The sequence below is a fragment of the Tasmannia lanceolata genome, unplaced genomic scaffold, assembly GCF_043159265.1.
Source record: "Tasmannia lanceolata isolate RefF3 unplaced genomic scaffold, GAP_Taslan_0.1 ptg000012l, whole genome shotgun sequence".
In the NCBI taxonomy this organism is placed as follows: Eukaryota; Viridiplantae; Streptophyta; class Magnoliopsida; order Canellales; family Winteraceae; genus Tasmannia; species Tasmannia lanceolata.
The window spans coordinates 39,092,425-39,118,621 of NW_027518689.1; the positions used below are offsets into that span (position 1 = coordinate 39,092,425).

Consider the following 26,197-nt stretch of genomic DNA (forward strand, 5'->3'; position numbering starts at 1 on the left):
AGTGAGTGGATATGGATGTGTTTAAAAGGATTCGGGTACCCTCCCTTTAACGGCTAGTTCTTGAGAATGAGTTCTACCCGGGCCCCAACAATATTTATAAGGTTTTAAATATATATTTTTGATAATGTATAAGGTTTTAAATATATTTTTTTGATAATGTATAAGGTTTTAAAAAATATGAGGCCCTATCATGGACACAGCCCATTTTCCTTTTATATATTGAGTGTTGCTTGGTAGTTCTGTAGAAATATGAAATCCCATGCGTAAAAATATGAAATGGGAAATGATGTTTTCACCCCCTCCCCCCTGCAGCGGGGATGCGCCCCACTGTTGACGTGATTTGACTTCAAAAAGCGTTCAGGTTGCTATAATGGGTTGCGGGGGCGGGGGGGGGGGGGGGGGGGGGGGGGACGCATACTCACTGCAGGCGTAGTGAAAATATCAGTTCCCAGAAAAAAAAATAGAGAACATCCTTATCTCGTGTCCCGTGTAAAAGAACAAAGATACCACATATAAAAGTTGACACAACGTAGTGGGTGTAGAAAACCTCACCTTTCCTTTTTAGAATTATAGAATACTGACTTTCATTTCAATTGTTAGGTTCGAATCCAAGGTTTCATGATGAGGACTAGGAGGCTCCATGAATAAAATTTCAGGTTACATGATCTCTTGGCCCACCAAATTAAATCTCTGTCGACATCTACCTTTTGTCCAAGCTGTGGGACCTACCTTTGTTTTGTAATTTCACCCTTTGATTGCAATAATGGAAGTGCGGACCACCGACCACCATATGTACCTTAAAGGCCCATTATTGTCACTTCATCAAATAACTACAAAGGATGTTTTTTACCGGGGAAATGCTAAATTCGCCCATTTTCTTTACATGGGACGGCCAACTCTAGTGTACATGGCAATCAGCCCGTTGAATCCTTCCCATGTGAATTACATCAGCCCAGTCCCCAAGTAAAAAGAGGAGCGGATATATCAATTCCCTCTTTACCCTCACCAGCATTCTTGGGCCTTTTATCAATAAAGTGGGGATGACTCCAATTGAGGAGAAGATGAGTGAGCATCGCTTAAGATGGTTTGAGCATATCCAACGTAGGCCTTTGAATGTTCTAGTGAGAAGAAGTGACTCATGCCAAGTTGATGGAAACCGAAAGTAACTTGGGTAGAAATAGTGAGGAAAGACTTGAGGGCTAGGAACATAAAAAAACATGACCTTGTATAGGATAGAATGGAAGAAAATGATCCATGTAGACGAACCTAACTAGCGTCAAGATTAGACTTAGTCAATTTGAACCGGGGAGATCAACTAGTTTGGGACAAAGGCTTAGTTGAGTTGAATTGTATGACAACCCTTTTACACTACAAGGTGTGGCCCAAGGGAGAAAAAGGGATGAAAATAGATGGATAGATATTAAAAAATAAGTAGATTAGGTTACTACTATAATCTATAAGGGAAATGATTTCAGCACAAACATGTTTTTATAACATGCGCTCATGTATGTTGTCTTTTAGCATTTAAAGAGCACCTAAGAGACAATTAAATACTAGAAGACAAGATACATGAGCCATGCATCAAAATATAGTTGTGCTGAAATCATTTCCCTTTAATAATTGCACAAACTTTTCCTTTTTTTTTTACTGTTTAAACATCTGTCAACGTTAATTACAAAAGAAGATCTCAGTTTGTGAACTTATTAAAACATGGCAGTGCTAATCTCAGATTATAAATAGCCATAGATTAATACTTGGAGTGTTTTGGAATGTCAGAAATCCCCTGACACGAGAGTGTTTTTCTAATAGCTCTCTGTTAAAAACACCGAACGATATCTACCAAGTGTATTTGTGGCAGAATGCATGTAAAAGTATGCATTCCGAATATTTTTGGCCAAAGGCTCGTCCCACCGGGAATATAAATAGTATATCTCCGAATCATTCTTTAAAAAAAATTCAAAAGTATATCTCCGAATCCTTATTATTAAGTTATCATTCCCTTCTCTAATAACCACATTGAACATGAGCACGTGTGCTTTGTTTGGCTTCTACCTTCTGCTCGGAAACCGCTCTCTCTATAAATCACAGTAGGTAGGGTTTGTCTCCGAAATTCCAGAAATCGGACTTCGTATCGTTTCGGCTAATCATCTTTCCCGCCCGTAGATGTTTCCTTTGAAACCTAAAAGCTTTCGAGAGCCAACTGAAAGAAGTTTCTGATTCGAAGTTTCATTGCTTTGTATTTCAAGATTTATGAAATCCAGCGTCATTGTTTGGCCTGGAGATCCGATCTTTCTGTAACAGAGAGTATTACAGTTTCCGTGGATTTCTTTATGAAGGATTGTGGCGATTTATAGAGGTTTGGAAAGAAATCTAGTTTTTTCTCTGTTTTGGACTGGTTTTATGATTTGGCGTCATTTGCTCAATTCTGTTTGAAATGGCTCAGAAATTTCTTGTCATGGAGTTAGGGACTCTGTATTTGTGTTTTTGGAACTCGTTGAGATGTCTTTGAATTGGCTGTTATGCTAAATTTGTTTATTTTTTTTAGTTGGAGCTCGGCTGTGTTTCGGCGTTTGTTGATGATCATCTTGATTGCTTAAGAATACACAGCAAAGCAGGACGGTGGGTTTTAAATTAAGTAGAGTCTCTGAATTTATGTTTTAGATCACTATGTTTGCGGTATCTTTCATTTCGATAGATTTTAGGTGATGAATATGATCTGATTCTATATGCTAGATTTTGGAAACATACATTTGATTGTCTTTCTTGAAGGCATTGTTTGGGCAAGATGGAGTTGGAATTTTGGAAGAGTGAATCCATTCACTCTATTTGGAGAACTTAGAATGCCAAACTCATCATTCAAGCAATTGTAGTGCATGCCTTTTGACATAGAGATTTCATCTCCAACTGTTGAATTTAAGGATCAGTGCTTGGAGTTGAAGAAGGAAGTTGTTTAGGAAATATTGGAAACGGTTGACCTTTTTTTTTGCAAGATGAATTTTTGTGTCCTAGTGATCCTTTTGACATAGAGACTTCATGATCCGCAGTTGCTCTGCCACTCTTCTTTCCCCACCTCTTCCAACCTCTCTTTTTCATTTCCTTTTCAATTCCCCATGTTTCACTCTAACTTATCAGTTGTCACACTGTCCAGAAAACCTTTTGTTAAATTTATTGAGCGAAATATAAGTTGGATTGTAGCTGAGATTGCATGTGATGGTGGGTTGGTATTTTTGATGGTTTAAATGAAGAGGCCAGCTAGCTTTTTGTTATGATTCTTGACATGCATTTCCTATCATCAGAAGTTAAGTGTCTTCCTAGCTGGCATCTAATAATTGATAGTATGATTTATGCGAAGTTCACTAGTAGAAGCTCACGAGGGAAAGCCTTGGCGCAATGGTAAGGTTGCTCCATTGTGACATGGTGGTCACGGGTTTGAGTTACGGAAACAGCCTCTCTGCAAAGCAGGGGTAAGGCTGCGTACAACTAGCCTTCCCTAGACCCCGCAATGGCATGAGCCTCGTGCACTGGGCCGCCCTTTTCACTCGACTTGATACTTGTCCTAAGCCTGGATGTGATCATAGTTGTCAAACTCTTACGAGTCGTGCGAGTCAACTCTCGAGTAGAGTCGAGTCGTTGGGCTTTCGAGTCGAGTCGCATGGGCGACTCGCCTGTGTTGGTGACTCTTACGAGTCGCTGCGAGTCTAGTCGAAAAACTAAGACTCTTACGAGTCAAGTCGAGTCGCTGGGCCTGGGCTTTCTTGTTTTTATGGTTGAAAACTTGGAAGTTGGAACTTAGATCCTAATTATTATTATTTTTTTGAATGGTAGGCATTGCATTAAATGAGAAAAAAAAAAGATCGAAGAGATCTGCACAAATAAAGAGACAGAAAAAGAAAGACAAGAACAAGCCCCACTGCAAGGTTCAAGGAGGAATGGAGTCAAATAGCTCAATTCTCTCCCTAGAGACACTATCTCTAGCTAAATTTTCGGCCACACCATTAGTTGACCGCCTAACATGATGGAAATAAATCGATGCATCCCTCACCCTGTCTTGGATCTCATCGAAGAAAGAGGCAAATCTCCAAGGGAAGGAATGAGAGCCACTAAGCCACTTATCCCATTGAGCGAGTCTCCTACCATTATCTTATTCAAATATTCGTTCTCAAGATACCTTATTCCTTGGTAGATAGCATGCACTTCAGCTTCATTAGTGTATGCGACTCCAATGGGATTCACAAAAGCCCATTTCATAGCTCCAAATTCATCCCTCAAGACTGCTTCAATTCCGGCAAAACCGGAGTTCCCTATGCTAGACCCGTCAACGTTTAGCTTCAGAAAACCATGTGCGGGAGGCTCCTAGTCTTGGACAATCTTAGTTTCCTGGCCTGAACCACCACAAATTTCCTTCCAAGCATACCATAAATCATGGGCGGATACAAATCTAAAGCAAGAAAATGTTTTCACCCATTATTAAGTACCAACTAGAACTTAATTATTCTTGAGCATGCAAGTTACAAGCATATAGTTATTTATATTTTTGGTTTAGTACTATGTGGTATTGGGTTATATTTTTTACATGCTTCATCTTTCGATATATAATTATATTTTTTTCAAATAAATTTTTATTCTTGTCAAAAACTCTTACCAGTCACGAGTCAAGTCCAGTCACGAGTCATAAAATTAAGAAATCGAGTCACGGGTTGACAACTATGGATGTGATAACTCATCCAAGTCAAACGATTCAATGATGTGTCCACCTTTATGTGTGTTCTTTCAAAAAAATAAAATAAAATGTAGGGGTAGAATATAAATGTGTTTATCATCGACATAACCCTAAATTTTAAAAGCTCAGCCAAATTTTTACAACTCTAGTGGTAATGTGGTACACATGTTCCAGGTGCTTGTTTAGGTCCAAGCTTAGTAAACTCTGACAGGTTCTGAATCACTATGAGGTTTTATATATTGTATGCGATTGCCACTATTTTCTTACATGGGAGAAGGGCGGGCATTTCCTTGGTGTATGCATCTTGAATTCATGGCAATGTTGGATCTTAGTGCTGGCTTGTCAGCCATTTTGATGACCAACACACACAAGGCAAACTCATTAAAAGTCTTCTTCGTAAGCATTGAGACGGATTATATCTTTCTGTTCTAACTTTTCCATTGAATCACAATGTTCATTAAAAGGGATATAAGTGCCCTGGATCCCTAATAGGAAGAGAGTTGCAGCAATGGTGGTGTGAAAATGCCATTTCTGACGCAGAGTATTTTCATTGGAACTTTATGAATCCATTAAGTTCATTTAAATGATATAGATATGTTTTTACATTTCACATGAAAATTGGAGTTATGGATTCTCGAAATAGTTTTTTGATTTTCCTACGTATGGGCATGTTTGAAGGAAAGGAAACACCAGGTTTATTTTATAACATTTGCTATTTCATTCTGTGCATCATTACCGTTGAATGAAGATATGCAAGTTTTATTTTTTGACATTCATTTATGTATATACTATTTGTATATCTTTCCCTATCTTTTACCCCGCCATTCTCATCAATTCTTTTCCCCGCTTTTACAGTGCCATTGATTATATTGAAAAATGGTTGCATTTGGGAAGAAGTTGAAGGAACGGCAAATTGCCGAATGGCAAGGGTATGTTTTTTATATGGGTCTGCAGAAGTTTGCCCATTCAAATGCTTACTAGGCATATCTGGTGAAGGCATCGGCAGCTTGTGTTTTAGTGCAAAACAGATATTGATATAATCTTGGATGTCAGTCAATGAAAACATCCTTATGGGTTATTTATCCCATTTTTTTTTCAAATAATACTTTGGGAACCTACTGAATGTACTTTTTGACAAGAAGCCTATAGCAGACCAATTAATTTTGTTTGAGTAGTGGTACAAGTTTTATATTCTTTTTGTTTGGTTCTCTCTCTGCCCTGCACATTTCTTATGTTTCTTTGTAGTAATCGTATAATTGCAGCCTCAGAATTCAGACTCAATTACCCATACAATAAGAAAGTACCATATAATTGTTTATGTATAGACTATCCATGTCTCTTTAGCTCTGTTATGGATGTGAATATGCAGGATCTATAATTCATGCCCAGGAAGAAATAATATGAAATGCTGGAGAAACACATCAAGTGCCATTAAAACCCATGAAAGCCTAATTTGCAGTTTCCAAAGAAATTATTCTTTACTACATTAAAGTTAAATTGGTGGGTAAACTGAAAATCCAGATTATAGATGCCTGAATGCTACTTGAACATACATGTTTAGAAAAGCATTAGACCTATTCATAAACCGTATTCACCAAATGTATCTTGCAGACTCTGCAAATTGGGGTAAACCTTCATCAAATATATAGTGCAAAACATGGACTACTGCTTTGGAGATTGAAAATGAACTTTGACTTTGAAAGATTTTATAGCATATTCTACGAAAATGAAATGGTGCCTTTGTTTTTGGACTTACAAGCTCCCTTTCTCTGTGCTGTACTAGCTCTCTTTCCTGATCGGAGACCACGAAACAACCTTTAACAAGCCAGTAGCTAACGATCCAGCTCTTAATAGGGCACTTATAATAGCTCTTATACGGGATCTTATTAACGCCTTATACGGGATCTTATACGGGATCTTGACCTTATACGCGCTAATGGCGTTAATAGGCGTTAAAGAGACTCCCTAAATGCAGCCTTGACCAAAGTCCCGCATAGCAGCTAAAGCCATCTGAAGGCGAGGCCAGGTCCAGCCACGCTCCGCTCCGCCGAGCCCAAAGACTTAGTCGCTCACACCACCGCATCAAAGGGACCATTTGCAAGGTTGTGGCATAAGTCCACTCTCTTGCTCGGATAGCTGAAGCCCACCATGGAACGAGGCATTGAGCTCACCACATTTCTTCGCACACGAAATTGAGGGGGGTTGGTTTGGCCATCCTGTTCAGTCGTTATGGCGAGTCACCGCGCGTGCTTCTCTATTGTATGAAAAAGGAAAGACTGAAAAAGATTACTCTTATTGTTGACTTATAATTCGCCTTGGTTATATTAAAGAGTTCCATTCGAATGAAATAGTAAAGAGAAAACAAATAAATGGAAAGCCTTTCAGGTCGATTTTTGTTTCACTCAGCCTGCATTGCATATGTACTGGCAAGACAGTCCAAAAGGTATATGGACAGGGACTGCTTCCCTTTGTTACCATCAAAATTGATTTGATACTCCAAAATTTCATCAGTTAGACCTAAGACTCACTAAGGCTCCCATGCAACATCTCATGAATGCCTTTTCCTTGGGGATGTTAAAACCGCATCAATAGAGGACTATGTAGTTCTGTATCCAATGCAGAGGGAGTTAGAACCCTCACATGGAGACCTTTCCATTGAGAACACCCATTACATGTTTCCTTGAAAACAAACCAGAGCTAATGCAAATTGAAAATATGTAGCTGACCGCAACCCAAACTTTTACCAAGATTTTGACCTAGTATTGGAACCAAAGCATGAGTCAAAGAGGGGTGGAAAACCATTGTTCATTACTCAAAATAAGAGCCCAATTCGGATGCGGATGGGGCCCACTTTAAGGTAGGATAGTTTGAAACAGATGGGACCCATCCTTCACACGAATTGAGAAAGAGTCATTTAAGTGAATTAGAATAAAAGAGGGACCACTCCTACAATGCTATTCACATAAGTGTTCATGTCACTATTCACGACACTATGCATGTCATTATTAACTACACTATTCATGCCACTAGTCATAGGATTAGAGTTTGGAACTGAAGTTGATATATTTGTTCCAATAGTTAGAAGATTTAAGTATTGGTACTGTTAGTGTTTTGAAAAGAGTCGTTAGTTTAGCAAGTCTATTATATATATATATATATATATATTAATCTTTTTATTAGAAGTTCGAATCATATTAGAACTCTAAGTGGATGACCCTAATGGGGTTATATATAATTGTGATTGCAGTTGTCAATAATTTTTGACATCCATTTTGGAATAAGAGAAAGGAGGTTATGTGCATATTTTTCTTGTATTTTAATGTTCATGGATTTTCTTAGAGAAGAAAATCCAAACCTTGGAAGATTCTGTTGTAAATTTTGCAGATATTTTGAAGGTTTTGATCTACGACTATAATCAACTTAATCTGATTTGTTTTACTGCAAGTTTGATCTTTGGGATCTTTATTCTACTAATGGTAAGTTGTTGTGAATTTTTGTTGTAGTAATTTATTCCTTAAATTTGATTCCATATCTAAATTATGTTGTGGATATTTGAAATCAAGAGCTACCCATCGACTCTTGATTCATAGTTTAGTACATAGTTGCCAGTGCGGTAAGCGAAAGAGTGAAGCGAAGGCTTTTGGGAAGGCGTGAAGCGTGAAGGGAAGCCACGGGGAAATGAAAAGGAAGCGGTGAGGAAGAGCGGAGGGAAGCAACGGGGAAGTGTGAAGAGAAGCGACGGGGAAACGCGAAACATTTGAGAAAATGACAACATTTAAAAACAAGTAAATTCAAATTTACCACCAATATAAGACATCACTACATTTTCGAAGTACTTTTTCCAATAAATCCCTTCCAAATTAGCTGATTATGTAATCCACAAGTATTGAGCATTTTGATCTCTTAGGCTTGGTGTTTGTCGCTCATATGTGCGGAGCCTTGGTTCTCCCCCTCTCGCATGTCCGAGTTAGGGTTGGTTTTGTGCTATTATTGTATCATCTCTCTCTTTATCAAATAAATCGGTAGGGTCCCCGCTAAACCCCAGCTTACCCATCAAAAAGAAAAAAAAAGAACAATATATAAAATAAATCCTGTAACGGACCAATACATAAATGGATCAAATGAATAATTTGATCTCTTTTGTGCAAAACAGTATGCGTTTGAAATTTACTAATCCATGTAGAAAAATCCCATATCTATGCACATAAATACAGAAAAACTGCAGGATGTGTAAAAAGAAATTCATCTCACTTGCCCAGCGTGATAAAAATTGTTCATTATTTTAACTAAAGATTGGACCATTCAGAATGCTGTGAAGATGGTACAGCACCCTGACGAGCTAATATGCACGACGCACACACGGTTCGAACCCCTATTGCTGGGTCAAGATCTCAACTTGTCTCCTCAGGTGGTCCATCTTATCTTTGTTGTCATATGGAAGATCGACTGGTGCGACAGCTGCTCGGTGCCCTCTTCTTCTCGGAGACATGATCATGAACTACACAAACCTCAATCGAACTATGCTCTAATACCAACCCAATGCCAGCAAATTGGAGGGGGACTCGAATGCAACTGATTAGATCTATAACACCCTCAATTCGAGTGCCTTGTAATAATCAAAATGAGAAATGCCCCAGGGTTTGCAAAATCCTAGACCACGATTTGGTGAGAAGGATGGCAAATCGTGTCTCACCAAGCAAAATTTTAATTTTCAATATCAAAAGTTCATTATAAATCCTCTTCAAATTGACATAAATACTACTCATCTCAACATGTGAACATTGATGCGAATAATAACGTGAATAGTGATGTGAATAATGGACCCACCTAACATAAACAAAAACAACTTAAAATATAAAATGAGTAAATGAAATAAATAAGTTATTAGAATCTGAATGTGGGGCCACTTATTTAAGCGGGCCAAGTTCCCGAACATCCCAGATTACGAAAGTATCTTCGGCGTTCCCATTGATCCATAAACATATGATTTTTAAAGCCAATGCATCATAATTGTTCTTTACCCCACAAAATTTAGCAAGAAACTACATCTTCCAAATTTGATGTTATCAAAATTAGACCAAAATGGTTGTTGTCTAATGTTCTCTAAATTATCTCCTTTTACCAATAATTTGATTTGTGGTAGTTAACTAATTGCTCTTCGGAACTTCACCAAATCAAAACCTCCTTTCTAGACATCCGTGCCCAAATGTAGATTATAGTTATTCTTCTGACCCTAGTGGTATTTGTGTTGGTTTTGATTTCACTGACTTTTCTTCTTCACAATATTTTTTATTGTTTATGAAGTGTTCATTTGTGAAGTTCAACTATTCACTGGCACTTATCTAATTGTGAAGTTAAACTATTCACTAGCACTTATCTAATTGTGGAGTTTGTTCAGTTTCTTATTTCAGGGATTATCAATGTTAATATGTTTACAATATGTTTATTCCAGATATTATATTAACTACAAGTTAATGAAGAAGAAGGTAAAGCAATATACTCAGCAAATCCAGATTGGGGCACAAGACCGCCACCATGTCTTGAAAGAGTTCTCGCGGATGCTAGATAATCAGGTACTGTAAAATTATGTGTGCCAGTCCATTGATTCATGAAACATACATCTCTATATACAGACACGAAGCTTATAAAATTCATGCGTATTCATATTTTTTATATAATACCCTTTCTGGGTGTGTGAATGACTTGGGCTACTTCTGTTGGGTTTTGTTTTACTACTACTGTTGAATTATGTTTGTTATTCAAGAAATGAAGCACGAATGTGATGATGGACCCTGTATTGAAGGTCAATCATGCATAATGATTTCAAATAGCATTGCTCTGGAGGGGGTTGTAGAATTGAAAGTCGAGTCTAAAACGTTATCCCCGTTAATTACCTTAACTATGGTATGAATAGATAGGTCGTTCTCTTTTCTCTTAAGAAAATTTGCCATTCAAAAAAAGAAGAAGAGAAAATAATAAGTAGTGACGGAATGCCCTTACAAAAACTGAAAACAAGAACTAAAGTAATACGTGTTACAGACCTAACACCATTCGTGTGAGTGAGCAAACCTAAATAAATACACTTAAAAATAACTAATATCAAAGAATTAAAACACTATGGTTACAACCACAACATCGTACGCTGCAAATCTAAGAATTAAAATAATATTGCTACAAACACCACATCGTACGACCCAAATCTAACTTTACAATGACACATTGCCAGCAATGGTGATCTAAAAGTAGGAGGGGTTGGGTTCTTTTGAGGATGGGGTAGACTGAATAGAAGCATAGTTCTTTTTGACTTTCCAATAGTAGGCTACGTGAAACCCATGCTTATTGAAATAATGATATCTAGATTAGTCACACTGACATGTTGTGATCAATTTCTGACTAGTCTGTCCTGTTGGTACATGAGAAGCAACCGTCACAATCTCAGATAATGCAGTGATCAAGTGGAAGGTCTCCAAAGACCAAATATCCACGGCCATGGGTCTCAATAATTCCAAATTCTTTGGATATCACATAAAATTTGATGAATGTAATACCATTCAACAGATCCAATTTACTTAAGAGTTAGATTGGCACTTTTCTCACATATTCTTTGTTCCTAATGGGTCTGCGTTTTGTTAGTGGGGGTTCATTATCACGCATTTGGTCTGTTTATGGTTCACTATTTCATAGGTTGTTATTGCAGTTTGTATACATTAAGATTTAAGATAGTTTAGGCCAATTTATTTTTATTTTTTTAGTGTAATTGTCACTTAACGTGATAAGATGGGGACTCTCTGGCTTCACGGCTCCCATTCTTGTCCGTGGAGATTTGCTACATTTTTCGATGAGATTTAAGATAGGGTGGGCGAGTCGAATATATCCTTCCATCATGTCAGGTGGTCAGCTAATGGTGTTGCCGAGAGGTTAGCCAGAGAAGGTGTCTTGATGGGTGTAGAATTGTTTGACTTCTCCTTGACTATTTTATTCTTCTTTGCACCATGGTGGGCATGCTATTTGTATTCCTTCTATGCTTTTAATTGTTTCCCTGTTGATTGTATAGACCTCCTCGGTCTTTGCTTTCTTTTAATGAAATCTCTTACAATTCAAAAAAAAAATTGTCAATTAGACTCGTGTTTATTTACATTAGTAGGATGGGGCCCATCATTGATTGGCTCCTTAATGGCATTTTATGTAACTAAGGAGCTTTACATCTATATATACAAGTGGTCATTGGGTTGGAGTTAGAATTTCCACACCTCCATGAAAATTCTCTCCCCGTTCATTCCTCATTTTCTCATCTTCCTATTCCGTACGATTACGAATTGTGTTGTTAGTTTTTAAGCATTAGCATAGTATCAGAGCCATCCTATATCTTGACCAAGAAATGTAAGAGGTATGTTCTCAAATTTGAAACCCTACTTTCATCACCTTCAATTCAAAACCTAATCCCTATCCACTAGAATTTTGTAACCCTAGTCATTTAATTTTAATCATATTTGAGCACCCAACCCTAATTCCTCGCATCCAAAATTTGAAAATATGTTTCCCCAACCATGAAAATTTTGAAACCCTAGATCCATCATTCTACTGCCTCCATATCAACCATTTGAAATCCCCAAAAACCCAATTCAAAACCTAATCATAAACCTATTTGAAATCCTATCCCTAATCCTTGAAACCTTAATTCTAGTCTTCACTCTTATTCTACTAGAGATCCTATCTCTAATCCTATTCGTAACCCTTAGTTTTAATCCTAGTCATGTGTGAATTCCCAGCCCCAGCCATAGCCATATTTGAATTTCTAAGCTAATCCTTCCATCGCATTTGTTCAAAACTCTAGTTTCTTACTTCTTCTATTTCATATCTTTCTTTACTCATGAAATTGTTTGTTCTCTCTTTCTTTTGTGTACAGACCCAATGCGTTGTTCTGTATTTGTTGTGTTCCAGTCAATCTAATCACATTTACATGTAATATGAAGAGGATATACTTGATATGAAGATGTGTCATTTAAGACTGGACTGTAGTTTTACTCTGTGTGAAGTGTGGTGGATTCTTTATGTGCATAATTGTGGATTGTTGTGTCTGAGAGTGGTCTGATGTGCTTGCAAGAGAAGGGAGAATCTTTTCTTGTGGACTGCTATCCCTTCATATGGATTTATGTTCTCAAGTGTGGACCAGTGTGCCTTCATGAGAAGCAGCAGTCCCTCTATGTGAAGATTGTCGTCTTCTTGTGGCTGTTATGGTCTCATGTGAACTTTGGCTTCCTTTCATGGGCTGTCCGCTGTTGTGTGTTGTGCGAATTGCTGTGTTCTTCGTGGACTGTTGTGTTCTCTATCGTTGGCTATAGTGCTTTGCAAGAACTGTTATACACTTGGTTGGACTGTTGTCCTTTAGCGTGGATACTATGTTCTTTTCATGGGTTGATTTTCTTCGCTTGGACTGTTGTACTTTGCTTGGACTGCTGCACTTTCTTCTGGATTGCCACGTCCTTGTAGATGCTTTATCCTTGTTTCTTTTTTGAATGGTGGCAAATTTCATTAAAAAAGGAGAGTCTGAGATGGTCAATCCAAGAGAAGTATAGAGATATTCTTAAGGCAACAAAAGACACAAAGAAAGGTACAGAAGCAAAAAAATCAAGGGGAAGATGGTCAAACATCTCGAGGCCTTCCTTGAAAACACTCATTGTCGCTAGTCTATCCGCCACTGAATTAGCCGATCTCCTAATATGAATAAAAGCAATCGAAGAACCACCCACTATATCCCGAATCTCATCAAAGAACTGAGCAAATTTCCAAGGGAGAACAAAAGAACCACGAAGCCAATGGATGACATTGAGGGAATCTCCCTCCACAATCACCCGATCCAATGAACCTCTGTCCAAGCTTTTTATCCCTTGAAAGGTGGATCATACCTCCTCACTAGCGTCTGAGACCCCGATAGGACCAGATGCTTTATCCTTGTGTGAAGGTTGTTAAATCCTTTTATGATCTGATGTGTATCCGTGTGGACTGCTGCACATTCGTGTTGCTGTGGTGCCTTGTAATGACTTGCATTGCCAGGATTATTACTTTGCAATGTGCACTTAGCTGCCTTTCTTGAGATTGGTGTTATCTTTCTGCCCTAAGTAGCGATTGTTTTATCTTCATGTAGAGTAGCTAGTGTGCTTCCCTGATTTGTGCCGTCGCGCAGAGTAGCTAGTGTTCTAATCTTTCCTAACCTGTGATTGTCCCTAACCTATTTTTGAGGATTGGCTTGCTATGTTGTCCCGTGTGGACTATGGATCTGCTTTCTATGGGTTACTTCAGACTATTTTGTAGCCATTATGAAGTTTATTGTGGGCTACTTTGTAGTCTTTTGTGTGGGTGGTGGTGCAGCCTTTGGGTGGACTGTCGTGCAGCCTTGGGGATTGTGGTAAGACTTGCTGTTGCTGTGCATCGACTTCATGTCTATCGTAGAGAAGTCTTCTTGTGGACTGCCGCCATGCACCGTTGCTTTGTGTCAACTGTTGCTGCGAGTGGACTGTCTTGAACGCACAAATCCAGAGTTCCAGACAACCACTTGAATTTTTGCACACAAAGAAGGAAAGGCTCTAGATTCTATGGTTTGACCAGGACATGAAGATCTAGGGTTTCCAAATATGTGTATACAAATTGTAGAGAATTCAATTATCGGAGGGATCAATGCTCTAATGTCATGTTAGAATATAAGATGAGAAAAAATAACAAATATAGCTCGAGAAAAGAGGAAGAGAAGAGGGTAGGAGGAGAAAAACGAAGAGCAGAGGGGTAGAAGAAAAGTGGTGAGGTTAAGGTAAATATTTCATTTTAACCTTGTGACTTTTCCCTTAAGTTTTTTCGGTAGAAGAATAGTTGTGAGATTGAGGGAAATATTTCAATTTAACCTTGTGACTTTTCCCTATGTTTTATCTGTAGAGCGTAGTAGAGACAATTACAGACTAAGTCAGTTATAAGTAAAATAAGACATTAAATGACTAATCTACCCTTACATTATAAGTAATAGAAATAAAATGAAGGAAATAAACTTCAACAAATCTGAAGCTGAAAACTGACTACTCAAAATGAATTAACTAAGATTTTTCAAAATAAAAATAAAAATGAAGAAACTAAGATGCTTACTTTTGTGCTTTTTCTTGACTAGCTTATAAAGATTGTCCTGTCCCTGTTGCAACAAGACCTTAATGCTACCTTGCTATATTAGTCATGCTGGTCCATAGTGACAGTTCTGCTTAGTTTCTCAGGACATTGATGATTTTGGATGGAAAATTATTTAAAAGAAGTATACAATAGTTGGAATGCTGATGCTTATTTAGTCTTTTATGGTTTACTGTGAAAATGAAGAGGCAGTCTATTGTACTTGTTCCTTACAGATTGAAAAGATTGTGTTATTTTTGTTGGAACAACAAGGGCTTCTCGCAAGCAGGCTAATGGAACCAGGGGAGAAGCATGGGATTCTCCAACAGCATCCAGAGATATCACAGTTATCTGAATTGCGGGAAGCATATAGAGCGGTGGGACAAGATCTTTTAAAGCTTCTCTTTTTTGTTGAGATCAATGCTATTGGTCTACGAAAGATATTGAAAAAGTTTGACAAACGCTTTGGCTATAGATTCACGGATCACTACGTGATCACTCGTTCAAATCATCCTTATTCGCAGCTGCAGCAAGTGTTCAAGCATGTGGTAACACCTCTAATTCTTAGTTCAAATTTTCCATGCCGTTTTACAGAAGATATAGGAATTGATTAGGACTGCTACCCTATAATTCAGTACATTGATTATATAAGAATTATAGGGTGAGAATCAGCCTGAGTGGAACAGGTTGTCTCTCTCACATGCATGGATTTAAATATTGGTTTCGGTCCCATTTTCGGCCTTGCCCGAAACTGAAATCTGATAATAAAAAACGAAATTTCATTTTTTTGTACCGGCCGAAATCTTGTAAATAAAATTAAAAAACAGCATTCAACAAAGTTTCGGTCATTTCGGTTTTGGTCTTGACTGAAATCCGAAATTTCGGATTACAGTTGAGAAAGTTAAAACCATGCTCACATGTAGTGCATGAATTATTATGAAGCCATTGTCTTGACTAATAATGGAATATGCAGGGAATCGGGGCTGTTGTGGGAGCAATATCTCGCAATCTTGCTGATCTTCAAGACCATCAGGGAAGCTATTTATCGATTTATGATCAGCCCTCCGCTTCTTTGAAGGTTTTATTCCAGTTTGCCTGTACGCCTATTCAAAGATGGGTCTCCTATTATACATTTACTTGTATTATAAAAATAGTGATCCATCTTTTCTTTGTGGATAGTTCCTTTCATGTTTACGTGAATGATGTTTTCTTTGTTCACTGCAGGACCCTGTTATTGATTCCATAAAAGCAGCTGTGGACAGGTTAACGCACTCAACAAACTTCCTTCACTTTTTAGGTCAACATGCATTTATTATACAAGACGAGTTACCAACTCCGACAGAAGATCAAATTGATGACCAAAGCTTTCATTTAATGTCGCTAATCTTGAACTTGGTGAACACTTTCCTATATATGGTCAACACATATATTATTGTCCCAACAGCAGATGACTACTCACTGAGCCTTGGAGCTGCAGCAACAGTTTGTGGTGTGATAATTGGGTCAATGGCAGTCGCCCAGGTGTTTTCTTCAGTGTATTTCAGTGCATGGTCAAATAAATCATACTTCAGACCTCTAGTTTTTAGCAGTATTGTTCTTTTCCTGGGCAACACATTGTATGCACTTGCTTATGATCTCGATTCAATAGCTGTTCTTCTAATTGGCCGTTTATTCTGTGGGTACGTTATCTTTTTCTTTATTTTATTTTTTTGAATGGCAAGTTATCTTTTTCTGTATTCATACATCTTTTCTTTTCTCGAATTTTGGAGAAACCTCAACAGAAATTCGGCAAAACAACTTCAAACAATCACCAAATATCACTCATAAATCACATATATTTGGTCTAGGGTCTATGGTTCGTCAGCCCAAAGGTGTGGCCTATGGTTGCTGACGTCAGTTGTACGAGCCTAGGTTTCAAAGTAAAACCTAGGACCCCTTTGGTTATATATATATATATATATATATATATATATATATATATATATATATATATATATATATGTGGTTATAAATCACATATAACCCTTTGGTCATAAATCACACACACACACACACACACACACACACACACACATATATATATATATGTGAAGGTTTATACACGTCCATTTTACCTCCACCCAAACAATGTGGGCCCCCACTGTATTTTAAGGTAGTGTGTAGGTAACTTACCTACACAAGTGTGTAGGAAATGTTCTCTCTCTCTCTCTCTCTTATATATATATATATATATATATATATATATAGAGAGAGAGAGAGAGAGAGAGAGAGAGAGAGAGAGAGAGAGAGAGTAAAGTGATTCTGAGCAAGGAAAAACATTACACATACGAGTAAAGAATTATCTATCAAATTTACCATGCCATAAATATACCACATTATGCTGATTGTTGTAAAGATTTTTTTTTTCTATCACATCCATCATCTACAATGCAGTATTTGATTCCATGGTGTACAATTACTCTTGATATGAAATTGTTGCTATTTGATCCCATTTGAGTTTATTCATTTATAGAACTATGAGACATACCATTTTATATCTGACTTGTATATATTGATGACAATTTCAGGTTTGGTTCTGCAAGAGCTGTTAATCGGCGTTACATTAGTGATTGTGTACCACTTAAAACACGCCTGCGAGCTTCTGCAGCCTTTGTTAGTGCCAGTGCTCTTGGGATGGCATGTGGTCCTGCCCTTGCTGGCTTACTGCAAACAAATTTTAAGATTTATGCACTCACTTTCAACAAGGAAACTTTACCGGGTTGGGTTATGGCTGTGGCATGGCTCATCTATTTAGTTTGGTTGTGGATTTCATTTAAAGAACCTGTCCGTGACACTGGAGAGAACCATTTACCGCAGAATGCTAATTCTGGTAACTCGATTTCGGTTTCCCCACTACTTAATTAATTTTTGGAAGCAGTTATATGTTTGGATGAAACAGTTCATCTTGTTTGCACTTGCATCCTCATTGTGCATCAAATATTTATATCTATGATACTTGTTCGTACTTGTCCACAAGCTTCAAGATTTCTGCAGATTTTTTTGAATAATTATTTTCCAAATGATTTACTTGCATCCTCAATGGCTAAATCTTATCTTGGATGAAATTTAGCAAGTCTATTTAAGAGGTGATCCTTCTGCTCTCCAATATTTGATTTTCTTATACCTTTTCTTGCCTACTACTCATCCCATTTCATGCTTTTTTGCACGGACTAGTCTATGATTGTTTACTGTGAAATCTTTAAAGCATTTCCATCTAAAGTTTTAATTAATCCTATATTTGTAACTACTGTTATAAGATCATTATTTATTTATTTGCCACAGGATTTATTTATTTTCATCTACATTTTCAATCCCGTCATAGCTGGTTACTAATTCATATACTTCCCTATATGTTTATATGCCTGATTTTTAATTGTGTATTGTATCTTCTTGTTGACAGGGCCCGTAGGAAATGAGGCACTTGAAAACGGCCTTAACCAACCATTGCTCTTAAGTTCGGAAGAGAAGCAACAAGATGAAGATGGAGACCATGAATACGAGGAGAGTGAAGAAGCTCCAGAAGAATCACACAAGCCTGCTACTTCAATTGTATCAGCATACAGATTACTTACGCCATCAGTAAAGGTTTGACCTTTATGCAAAGCAACATAGGTTATATGTTGAATTTAGATAAAATAATGATGTGAATGTTTTAGAAATATGAGAATTGAGTAAATGAGAAATATATAGTCTACGAGAACACCCATAACTCCTTAATTTTCATTGACTTATAGGAGAAATTGCTGAATGTGTAGAATTGGGTCTAGGATTATGCTTGCATGCTGGTCATAAAGAGCATCCACTCACGATGGGTTTTAACTATGGTTAATACTATTTAACTGGAAAGAATTTACACTTTGGATTTTAAGTAGGAAACTAAAAGTGCAGAAAATTATGATTGGTGTTAATGAAGTCCCCATGTAGCTAATAATTGGACAGAGGAAACCAATGTTGGACAATATATTGGTAAAAGTATTACTATTTGGTCCAACATCTCGTGTCAATCCCACTTCCAGACACGACTTCTTTGTAAACAACTCCATCTGCAAGAAATATTCAGTTCCACCTAAGTTGTAAAATCCGTTTCGTTCGCTATTTCGTTTTGGCGACCGGAATGGAACGCTTCGGTGTTTCGGACTTTCGGTCGAAAATTTTCGTTCCGTGTTTCGTTCCGCTTTCAGGAGGGAATTTTTTTTTAAATAGTTAAAAATATGAAAAAAAAATCCAAAAAAGGTAGTAAAAGTGAAGTTAGAAGAAGATTAGAGAAGCTGGAAGAGCTTAGAAGAAGATTATAGTAGATCTTAGTTGGTGGGAAAGTGTGTAAATGAAGTTTGTAAGAGAAGGGTGAAAGAAAAGAGTGTGGAAAAACAATGGTTAAAGGGGTATATATAGTGGTGTGAAGGCTTGTGGATGCAAAAATATGGACAATACCCTTCCAACGGTTATAAAACCGTCACAAAATGAGGGTAGAATGGTAAAAAAAACACTCGCAACGGCTATAATTGCACTCCCGGTATTTTTTTTCAACTTTTCCGCTTTCTCAGGCATTTTCGGACGAAACAAGGTGTTTCACCCGTTTCGGCCGAAATTTCAGTTAGTTTCGGAATTTCGGCCGAATCTACCGAAACAGACAAAAATCCGGACCGAAACGAATTCCGGACGGATTTCGTTCCGGTTTCTGGACCGAAACCGAAATTTCGATCCATTTCGGCCGAAACGAAACAAAAAATACAACTTAGAGTCCCACACAAAATTGAACCAGTCAAATCTTAGGTACTTTCCATGCAAACCCTAGGAATAAGCTTTTCCCTTGTCTTCACTTGGCCTTCTCAGTTCATACATTACCAGAATAAACCATAATTTCTTCATTGCATTACAAACCCCATCCAAAATGAACGTTCACAGTTCCTTCACAAATTTCAGTCCCTTATATGTCATGTTTTCACCTTGTATTTTCTTTGTTTCTTTGAATGAGTAACCTCTAAGAGATTCACTCAGGACCCATATGGGCCTTCTGATGGTTCTCTCCTAGGTCTTGAGAAAACATTTGGTAAATATCCACTTTAAGCTTAAAAGCCCAAAAATAAAATACTCGAGAGCAAAAAAGATTTCCTTGGAATTAAATAATTCATTCATGTTAGAGTTTCAAAGGTGGGGTTTACCTATTTTTTTCCAAGTGTAATGTCCCATGACATGTTGACTTTGATTTTTCCAACGCTAAAATCGTAGATATCAATATACACCAGATATCACAGTTCATTGGTTGGTAGACTCGTCGGAGTCTCATTCACCCTGATATTACCTATATAATCTGTACAATGTGCCAATATTTTCGTCAGTCTGACAAAATCACATGGATAAATATTCTCTCTGTAAGGGCATTCTCCTCTCACCCGCTGCTCATTAAACATTATTTCTACCGTTGATGTGAATTATAGTGTTTGCCAGCTGACTGCAAGATGCAGCACCAGCTTTGGACAGACATCAAATCAAACATCACAACATGGGTGAACAAGAAACACTCTGTCCTACCTGTTTGTAGCTTTAAGTTGAGTATCATGCCGTGATTGATACTGTTTTTTAGAATATATTTTGATTTACTGAATAAATGGCTCCTAAGCCTATGTCCTATGATGATGCATAGTGATAATCAGAGTACCATGCTCATTGCCAATATGCTTGTTCACCAAGGACGTCAGTCAAACATCTTATCACTTCTCTTACTTTCAACTCTTATACATGATTATCAGAGGAGCAAGACATGATTGGTTCAGACTTTCTTGTATCAAGTTGGGAATAGCTGATATTTCATTCACTACTTTAAAGGATGTTGACACATTGTGTATTATATTCATGCATTATATTCATATATTGTATTCTCATTCAGGTTTTTTATTTTTATTTTATTTAAGGCATTCTTGTCATTGGCCCATCCCTGGTTTATGCGCCTTATATTCATCATTGCAACTAAAGGGTGAATTACATTTTTTCACTTTATGAAACACTTCTCTGCCACTGTAGCTAATACTCTGTCACAAGGTTTTAAATTTCAATTTCGGTCATCAGCGAAATGTGAAATACTGAAATGTAAGAAACATTTCGATTTCGGTACAAATTTCGATCGAAATCTTGTAAAATTACCAAAATATTTCGGTACGAAATCATGTCCGAAATCCAGGTTAAGATTCTTAACCACCGATTTTTCTTTTTATTTTGTTGTTTTTTAGAAATATTGTAATGGAATATCATTGTTTTTCTCTTTTCTGCTAGTGGATTTGATTTTTGTCTGTCGAAATGAGATACTTTGCTTCTTTTTCTTTTTCTTTTTAATCTTAAAAGTTGCATGTTTTGCATATCTCAACATAAACATTAACAAAATCTCGAAATCTCGGACAAAATCGGGTATTTTTTCGAATCCAACTGGATTTTGTTTCGGTAGCAGCCGAAATCAAAATATTTAGCCGAAATCGAAATATTTTGGTTGAAACACGAAATTTAAAACCATGCTCTATCAATAAAGTTTTGGATAATCATGTTCGAAGCTGATATTATGTCTATCTTGAGCCCTGCGGTTTTCTTTCATTGGGATGTATATTTGGAATCAGTTATCGGATATGATGTGATTGTATCTGTTGAGGACGCACATTAGAAATATAGCAAGCACGATGATGGTGATCAACTCTTTGAGCTCATACTCAAGGTTTTAAATTTCAGTTTTGTTTCCTCTTTCGGTCACCACCGAAACAGAAATGTTTCGGTTTTGGTTGGAAATTTTGGTGGAAATCCTGTAAAATCATGGAAACACATGGAAACATATGCAAGTGATTGAATTTTAAGATGTAACTTCTAGAAATGCTAGAATAAACACAAATACATACTTAGAAACCATCACATAAGCAATACAACCATCCATAATGGTTAAATAACATCAAACACCTTTTGACATGTGATTTGCATGTCAAATAATTCAGTACATGACACATTTCACATGTAATTCATATAAATATGTATACATATTTCATACACCTCACCATTTCAAAAAAAAAAAAACAGTACATACACCTCATTTCACGTGCAATTCATATAAATATAATTATGTAACACATTGATATAGTATCCCACTAATGAAGTTACAATTTTGATTTCGATAAGTGTTTCGATTTCAGTAACGTTTCGGTCGGGATGGAAATTGAAACACTTTGGTTGTCTCATGTCAGTTTCAGTGGAAATTTGAAACCATGCTCGTACCGGATGCTTAATCATATTGCTACAATTGCTCCCGGAGCTATATTTATCCTTTAAAATAAACAATTCTATCATGTGCATTTGTGGTACCTAATCTATGTGCAATCTTGAAGTTCTTATATGAGTATTAGTGACGTTCTTGTAATGAATTGCAGCATATCTCCTTTGTTTTACATATCAAATTTGGGTGATATACTGGACACCGCATACTCTTATGGCATCATTCTGGAAGATTTTGACGTGGAAATCTTTCAGTTCTCCTATTTTCTCTCTCTTAATATTGCTTATCTGTAGCTGAAGTACTTGAAGTTATAAGTGGTCTCTCACTTCGATTTTTATTATTTATTTTCAGGTCCAGTTATTGATTTATTTCATGCTCAAATATGCGATGGAGGTTTTACTTTCTGAATCGAGTGTCATTACTACATACTACTTTAGCTGGTCAACTAGTACAGTGGCCATTTTCCTTGCATGCCTTGGTTTTACAGTTCTTCCAGTAAATATCATTGTTGGAAGCTACATTAGCAACATGTTTGAAGATAGGTACGGTTTTCAAGAAAAGGCATATACTGATTTATTTATTTTCAAGAAATTCATAATGCTAGTTTATTTAATGTGAAGAGTGACAGTATTGATTTATTTCATGCTCAAATATGCAATGGAGGATTTACTTTCTAATTGAGCTTCATTTCAACATTTTATGTTAGCCGTCAACCAGAACCCTGGGAATTTTCCTTGCATGCATCGGGCTAACAGTCCTCCAGTAAATATATTATGTATTGTTGGAGGCTATTAGCAACATGCTTGAAGACCGGATGAAGTTTTCAATGGAAGGGATTTTACTCATTAATTTAGTACTAAGAGTGGTTTTTATGTTTTAAATCTTTAAGGGTTGGTCTTTAAACACGAACCACCAAAAAGGAAGTAGAACCCTAAAAAACCACTTAAATACAGCACTTGGATCATATTTCCTATGTAAAAACTGTACACGGAAGAAATCTCATCCCAAAAATCAAACCATATAGAAGCCAAGAGTGAGTGTGGAGATCTCTCTCTCTCTCTCTCTCTCTCTCTCTCTCCACACACACACAGATATATATATATATATATATATATGTATGTGTGTGTGTGTGTGTGTGTGTGTGTGTGTGTGCGCGTGTGCAAGGTTTTAAATCTCGGTTTTGGTTTCGGTCATTTCGGTTTCGGTCATCCGTTTCGGTCATCACCGAAACCGAAACGTTTCGATTTCGGTACGAAATTTCCGACGAAATCTTGTAAAAATTTCACCGAAATTTCGGGTGAAATTTTGTACTTCACCGAAATGTTTCACCGAAATTTTCGAAATTTCATCTAAAATTTACCGAAATGGGGGAAATTTCCGAAACGTTTCGGCGAAGTTTGGTACTTTTCCGACTTGCTGTGCATAGATCTAAGTACTTATTGTAGCATATCATGCTGAACACATTATATATGCAATGTATTGAAGTTTACTTGACTTTAGTGACTCTATAGAACAATTGAAATTCTTTCCTTCTACTTAATTTGACAATTTGATTGTTACTTTTCTATATATTTAATGATCTATGAAGAGGTATTGCTACTTCTAAGAAATTACTTTTAAATAAGATTTGGCTCAACGAGAAAACACGTCCCTGCAGTCACGTCTTTAAATCTTAAGTGTAATTCTTTTGAAAGAGAATTGTGAACAAATCATACTTCTTTTTGGAAAAGGATTGCCAACAAAGATTAAAAGAGAGAAAAAGGTCTACCTTCTAGGTAGGAGAGGAATTTTCTTTCTCAAATTATGAAATGAAAAGTAGAGGCAATTTTGATTCACGAAGAAAAGCCGAGAAAGCCTAGCTGCACCACTGCCGCATGAAGAAGAGGGGATAACAAAAGCCAAGATTTTTTTGCTGTCATTTATTTGATAGTTCCAAAATTCCAAGTACTTTTGTTCGTGGGTTTTTTCGTGACCCCGATTATGGTTAACTATTACTGTCCTTCTGTCTTCCGAGGTGGTTATCCACTTATTCTCATGCTCCCTTTCCACTTTTGCTCTTCACAATTGGTGTCTTTTGGATGCAAAACTGAAACTGGAAACATACATTGACAAAATAAAAAAAAATGCTCCATATAGTCTGGTTAATTATGAAGCTTCTACACGTCCATAAAAAACTCTAGGTAGCACCATCAAGTTTGCTGGAGTTCCTACGGTCACTATGGTAAGAATTCTGACATGTTGTCGCAAAGATTTGGCAGCTCCAGTAGATTTCTGCCACTTCTCTAACCCAAAAGTCACTAACAAATCATAGATGTTTCCTGGTAACTGCAACGTGGTAAAATGAATCCGTTTTAACACCCAGTCTCTTGTGAATAAAGATTTACTTTTCATGGGCGGTGTCAAAATATTAATGGAGGACTTGGCGTTTTTAGTTTTGCGGGACCTTCAAGTTGATGGGCAAAAGTTATAAATTCAGTTAATAATGTGTACTGCATATATTTTTTATACATATAAACTTTGTGCATCTCATAAATTCTGATTGGATGTGTTTTCTGCTGATGAATTTGATTTGCAGGCAAATTTTACTGGCATCTGAAATCCTGGTCTGCATTGGTATAGTCCTAAGCTTCCACGTCATAATCCCGTATTCTGTGCCACAATATGTCTTCTCAGCATTTCTCACATTTGTATCTGCCGAAGTTCTCGAAGGTAATCAATGATCCCTATTTCAGAATAAAATTCAAGTGAATAATATTGTATCAGACTTCCTAATCTCCTTCAATTGAGCTATCGTAAGAGGCATCCAGGTTACAGTACCATGATGTCCCCCAACAGAGTGAATTGAAACTGAAGACAAAAACCATATCAGAACAAGCCTTTCAACTAGAGCTAGTGGATTTGCAATTAGCCAGGGTTAATCCATAACACCCTAGTTATCTAATTCATCGTAGTCCATGGAAGTTGTCCATTTTCTTAGACGTCTTACATGAACACTGTTGTATCATGAGAAGCTGTGATGATCTTTGATTAGTCTTAGGCATATGTTTCCTAATGTCCTCACTGAAATCAATTTTCATTTGCTTGACCAATTCAGGTGTAAACCTTTCGCTTCTATCTCGAGTTATGTCATCCAGGCTTGCACGTGGAACTTACAACGGTGGATTATTATCGACCGAAGCCGGAACCTTGGCAAGGGTGGTGGCAGATGGCACAATAACATTGGCTGGATACTTAGGTGAGGACGAGTTCTTGAATGTCACCCTTCTTCCCTCCCTCTTAATTTGCATACTCTCCATTGCAGCTACCTTCCTTACCTACAATTCTCTCTATTGATGTAGTCTTCTCTTGTATGTAAATGTACCCTACCTTCAAGTTTGTCTATTTGGTCTGTTGTCTACATGATGTATATTAGAAGAAGCTAGGTCTGTGAAAGTTAAAGCTTAGGCCTAGTTCTTTTGTAAGTCTTAGTAGAGCTGGAAATTGCTGAAGCAACTCTATCTCCATGTTTTATGAAGTTAGGGAAGTGATATATTCGCCCCTTTTCTTCCTCGGGCCATCCCCTCTGGTGTGTTTGGCTCCGTTTCTTTCGATGTAAAAATGGACATAAAATTTATTTTATGATGTAAAAATGAACATAAAACAAATTTTACGTCCAAAGAAACGGAGCCTTTTATGACAACTCTTTTTACGCTACAAGGGGGTGCCCGGGAAAAAGCGGGGTGAATAAAACCGGAAAATGATAGATTTTGGCACTGCTGCCACCCATGGTGTGACCAACAACAAGATGAGCGGTTTAGATCAATTGTACGATGGCCTACTGTGAATACTGGTGGAGCAAACTTCTTCAATTTTATTATGATAAGTAATTTTTTTTTATTTTTTTTTTCAAGAAGGATTTGCTAGGCAATTTTGCTGAAAGCCATTTCACGGCTGACTTTTGCATGAGAGAACACCCACCTCAAATGAATTAAATGAATATGACAAAATCTGATGAAAAGTGGGACCTCCACCAAATTGCCTAGCATATCCCTTTTTGAATATCTATT

At 37.1% G+C, this 26,197-nt stretch overlaps 1 protein-coding gene across 6 annotated transcripts; it reads left to right on the forward strand.

Moving 5' to 3' along the window:
• Window positions 1-1,831: 1,831 nt before the first annotated feature.
• On the forward strand, window positions 1,832-25,548 carry LOC143888163 (SPX domain-containing membrane protein At4g22990-like). Of its 6 annotated transcripts, XM_077392497.1 has the most exons (12): window positions 1,833-2,356; window positions 2,546-2,619; window positions 5,576-5,649; window positions 10,173-10,293; window positions 15,103-15,414; window positions 15,840-15,944; window positions 16,091-16,545; window positions 17,434-17,735; window positions 18,306-18,490; window positions 22,503-22,693; window positions 24,727-24,860; window positions 25,246-25,548. In XM_077392497.1, the coding sequence occupies exons 3-12, from the start codon at window positions 5,597-5,599 to the stop codon at window positions 25,482-25,484; spliced, it is 2,097 nt and encodes a 698-aa protein (XP_077248612.1). In that variant the 5' UTR covers window positions 1,833-2,356; window positions 2,546-2,619; window positions 5,576-5,596; the 3' UTR covers window positions 25,485-25,548. The 6 variants fall into 6 exon arrangements, with proteins under 6 accessions (XP_077248613.1, XP_077248612.1, XP_077248614.1 ...); XM_077392498.1 differs by lacking the exon at window positions 2,546-2,619 and having other exon boundaries at window positions 1,832-2,356; XM_077392499.1 differs by lacking the exon at window positions 5,576-5,649.
• The last annotated feature ends 649 nt before the right edge of the window (window positions 25,549-26,197 follow it).

Coding starts and splice junctions, on each gene's coding strand:
- LOC143888163 (XM_077392498.1), top strand. CDS start 5,597: ATGGTTGCATTTGGGAAGAAGTTGAAGGAACGGCAAATTGCCGAATGG. Junction 17,736..18,305: donor ACCGCAGAATGCTAATTCTG/GTAACTCGATTT, acceptor TCTTGTTGACAG/GGCCCGTAGGAAATGAGGCA. Junction 24,861..25,245: donor ATCTGCCGAAGTTCTCGAAG/GTAATCAATGAT, acceptor TGACCAATTCAG/GTGTAAACCTTTCGCTTCTA.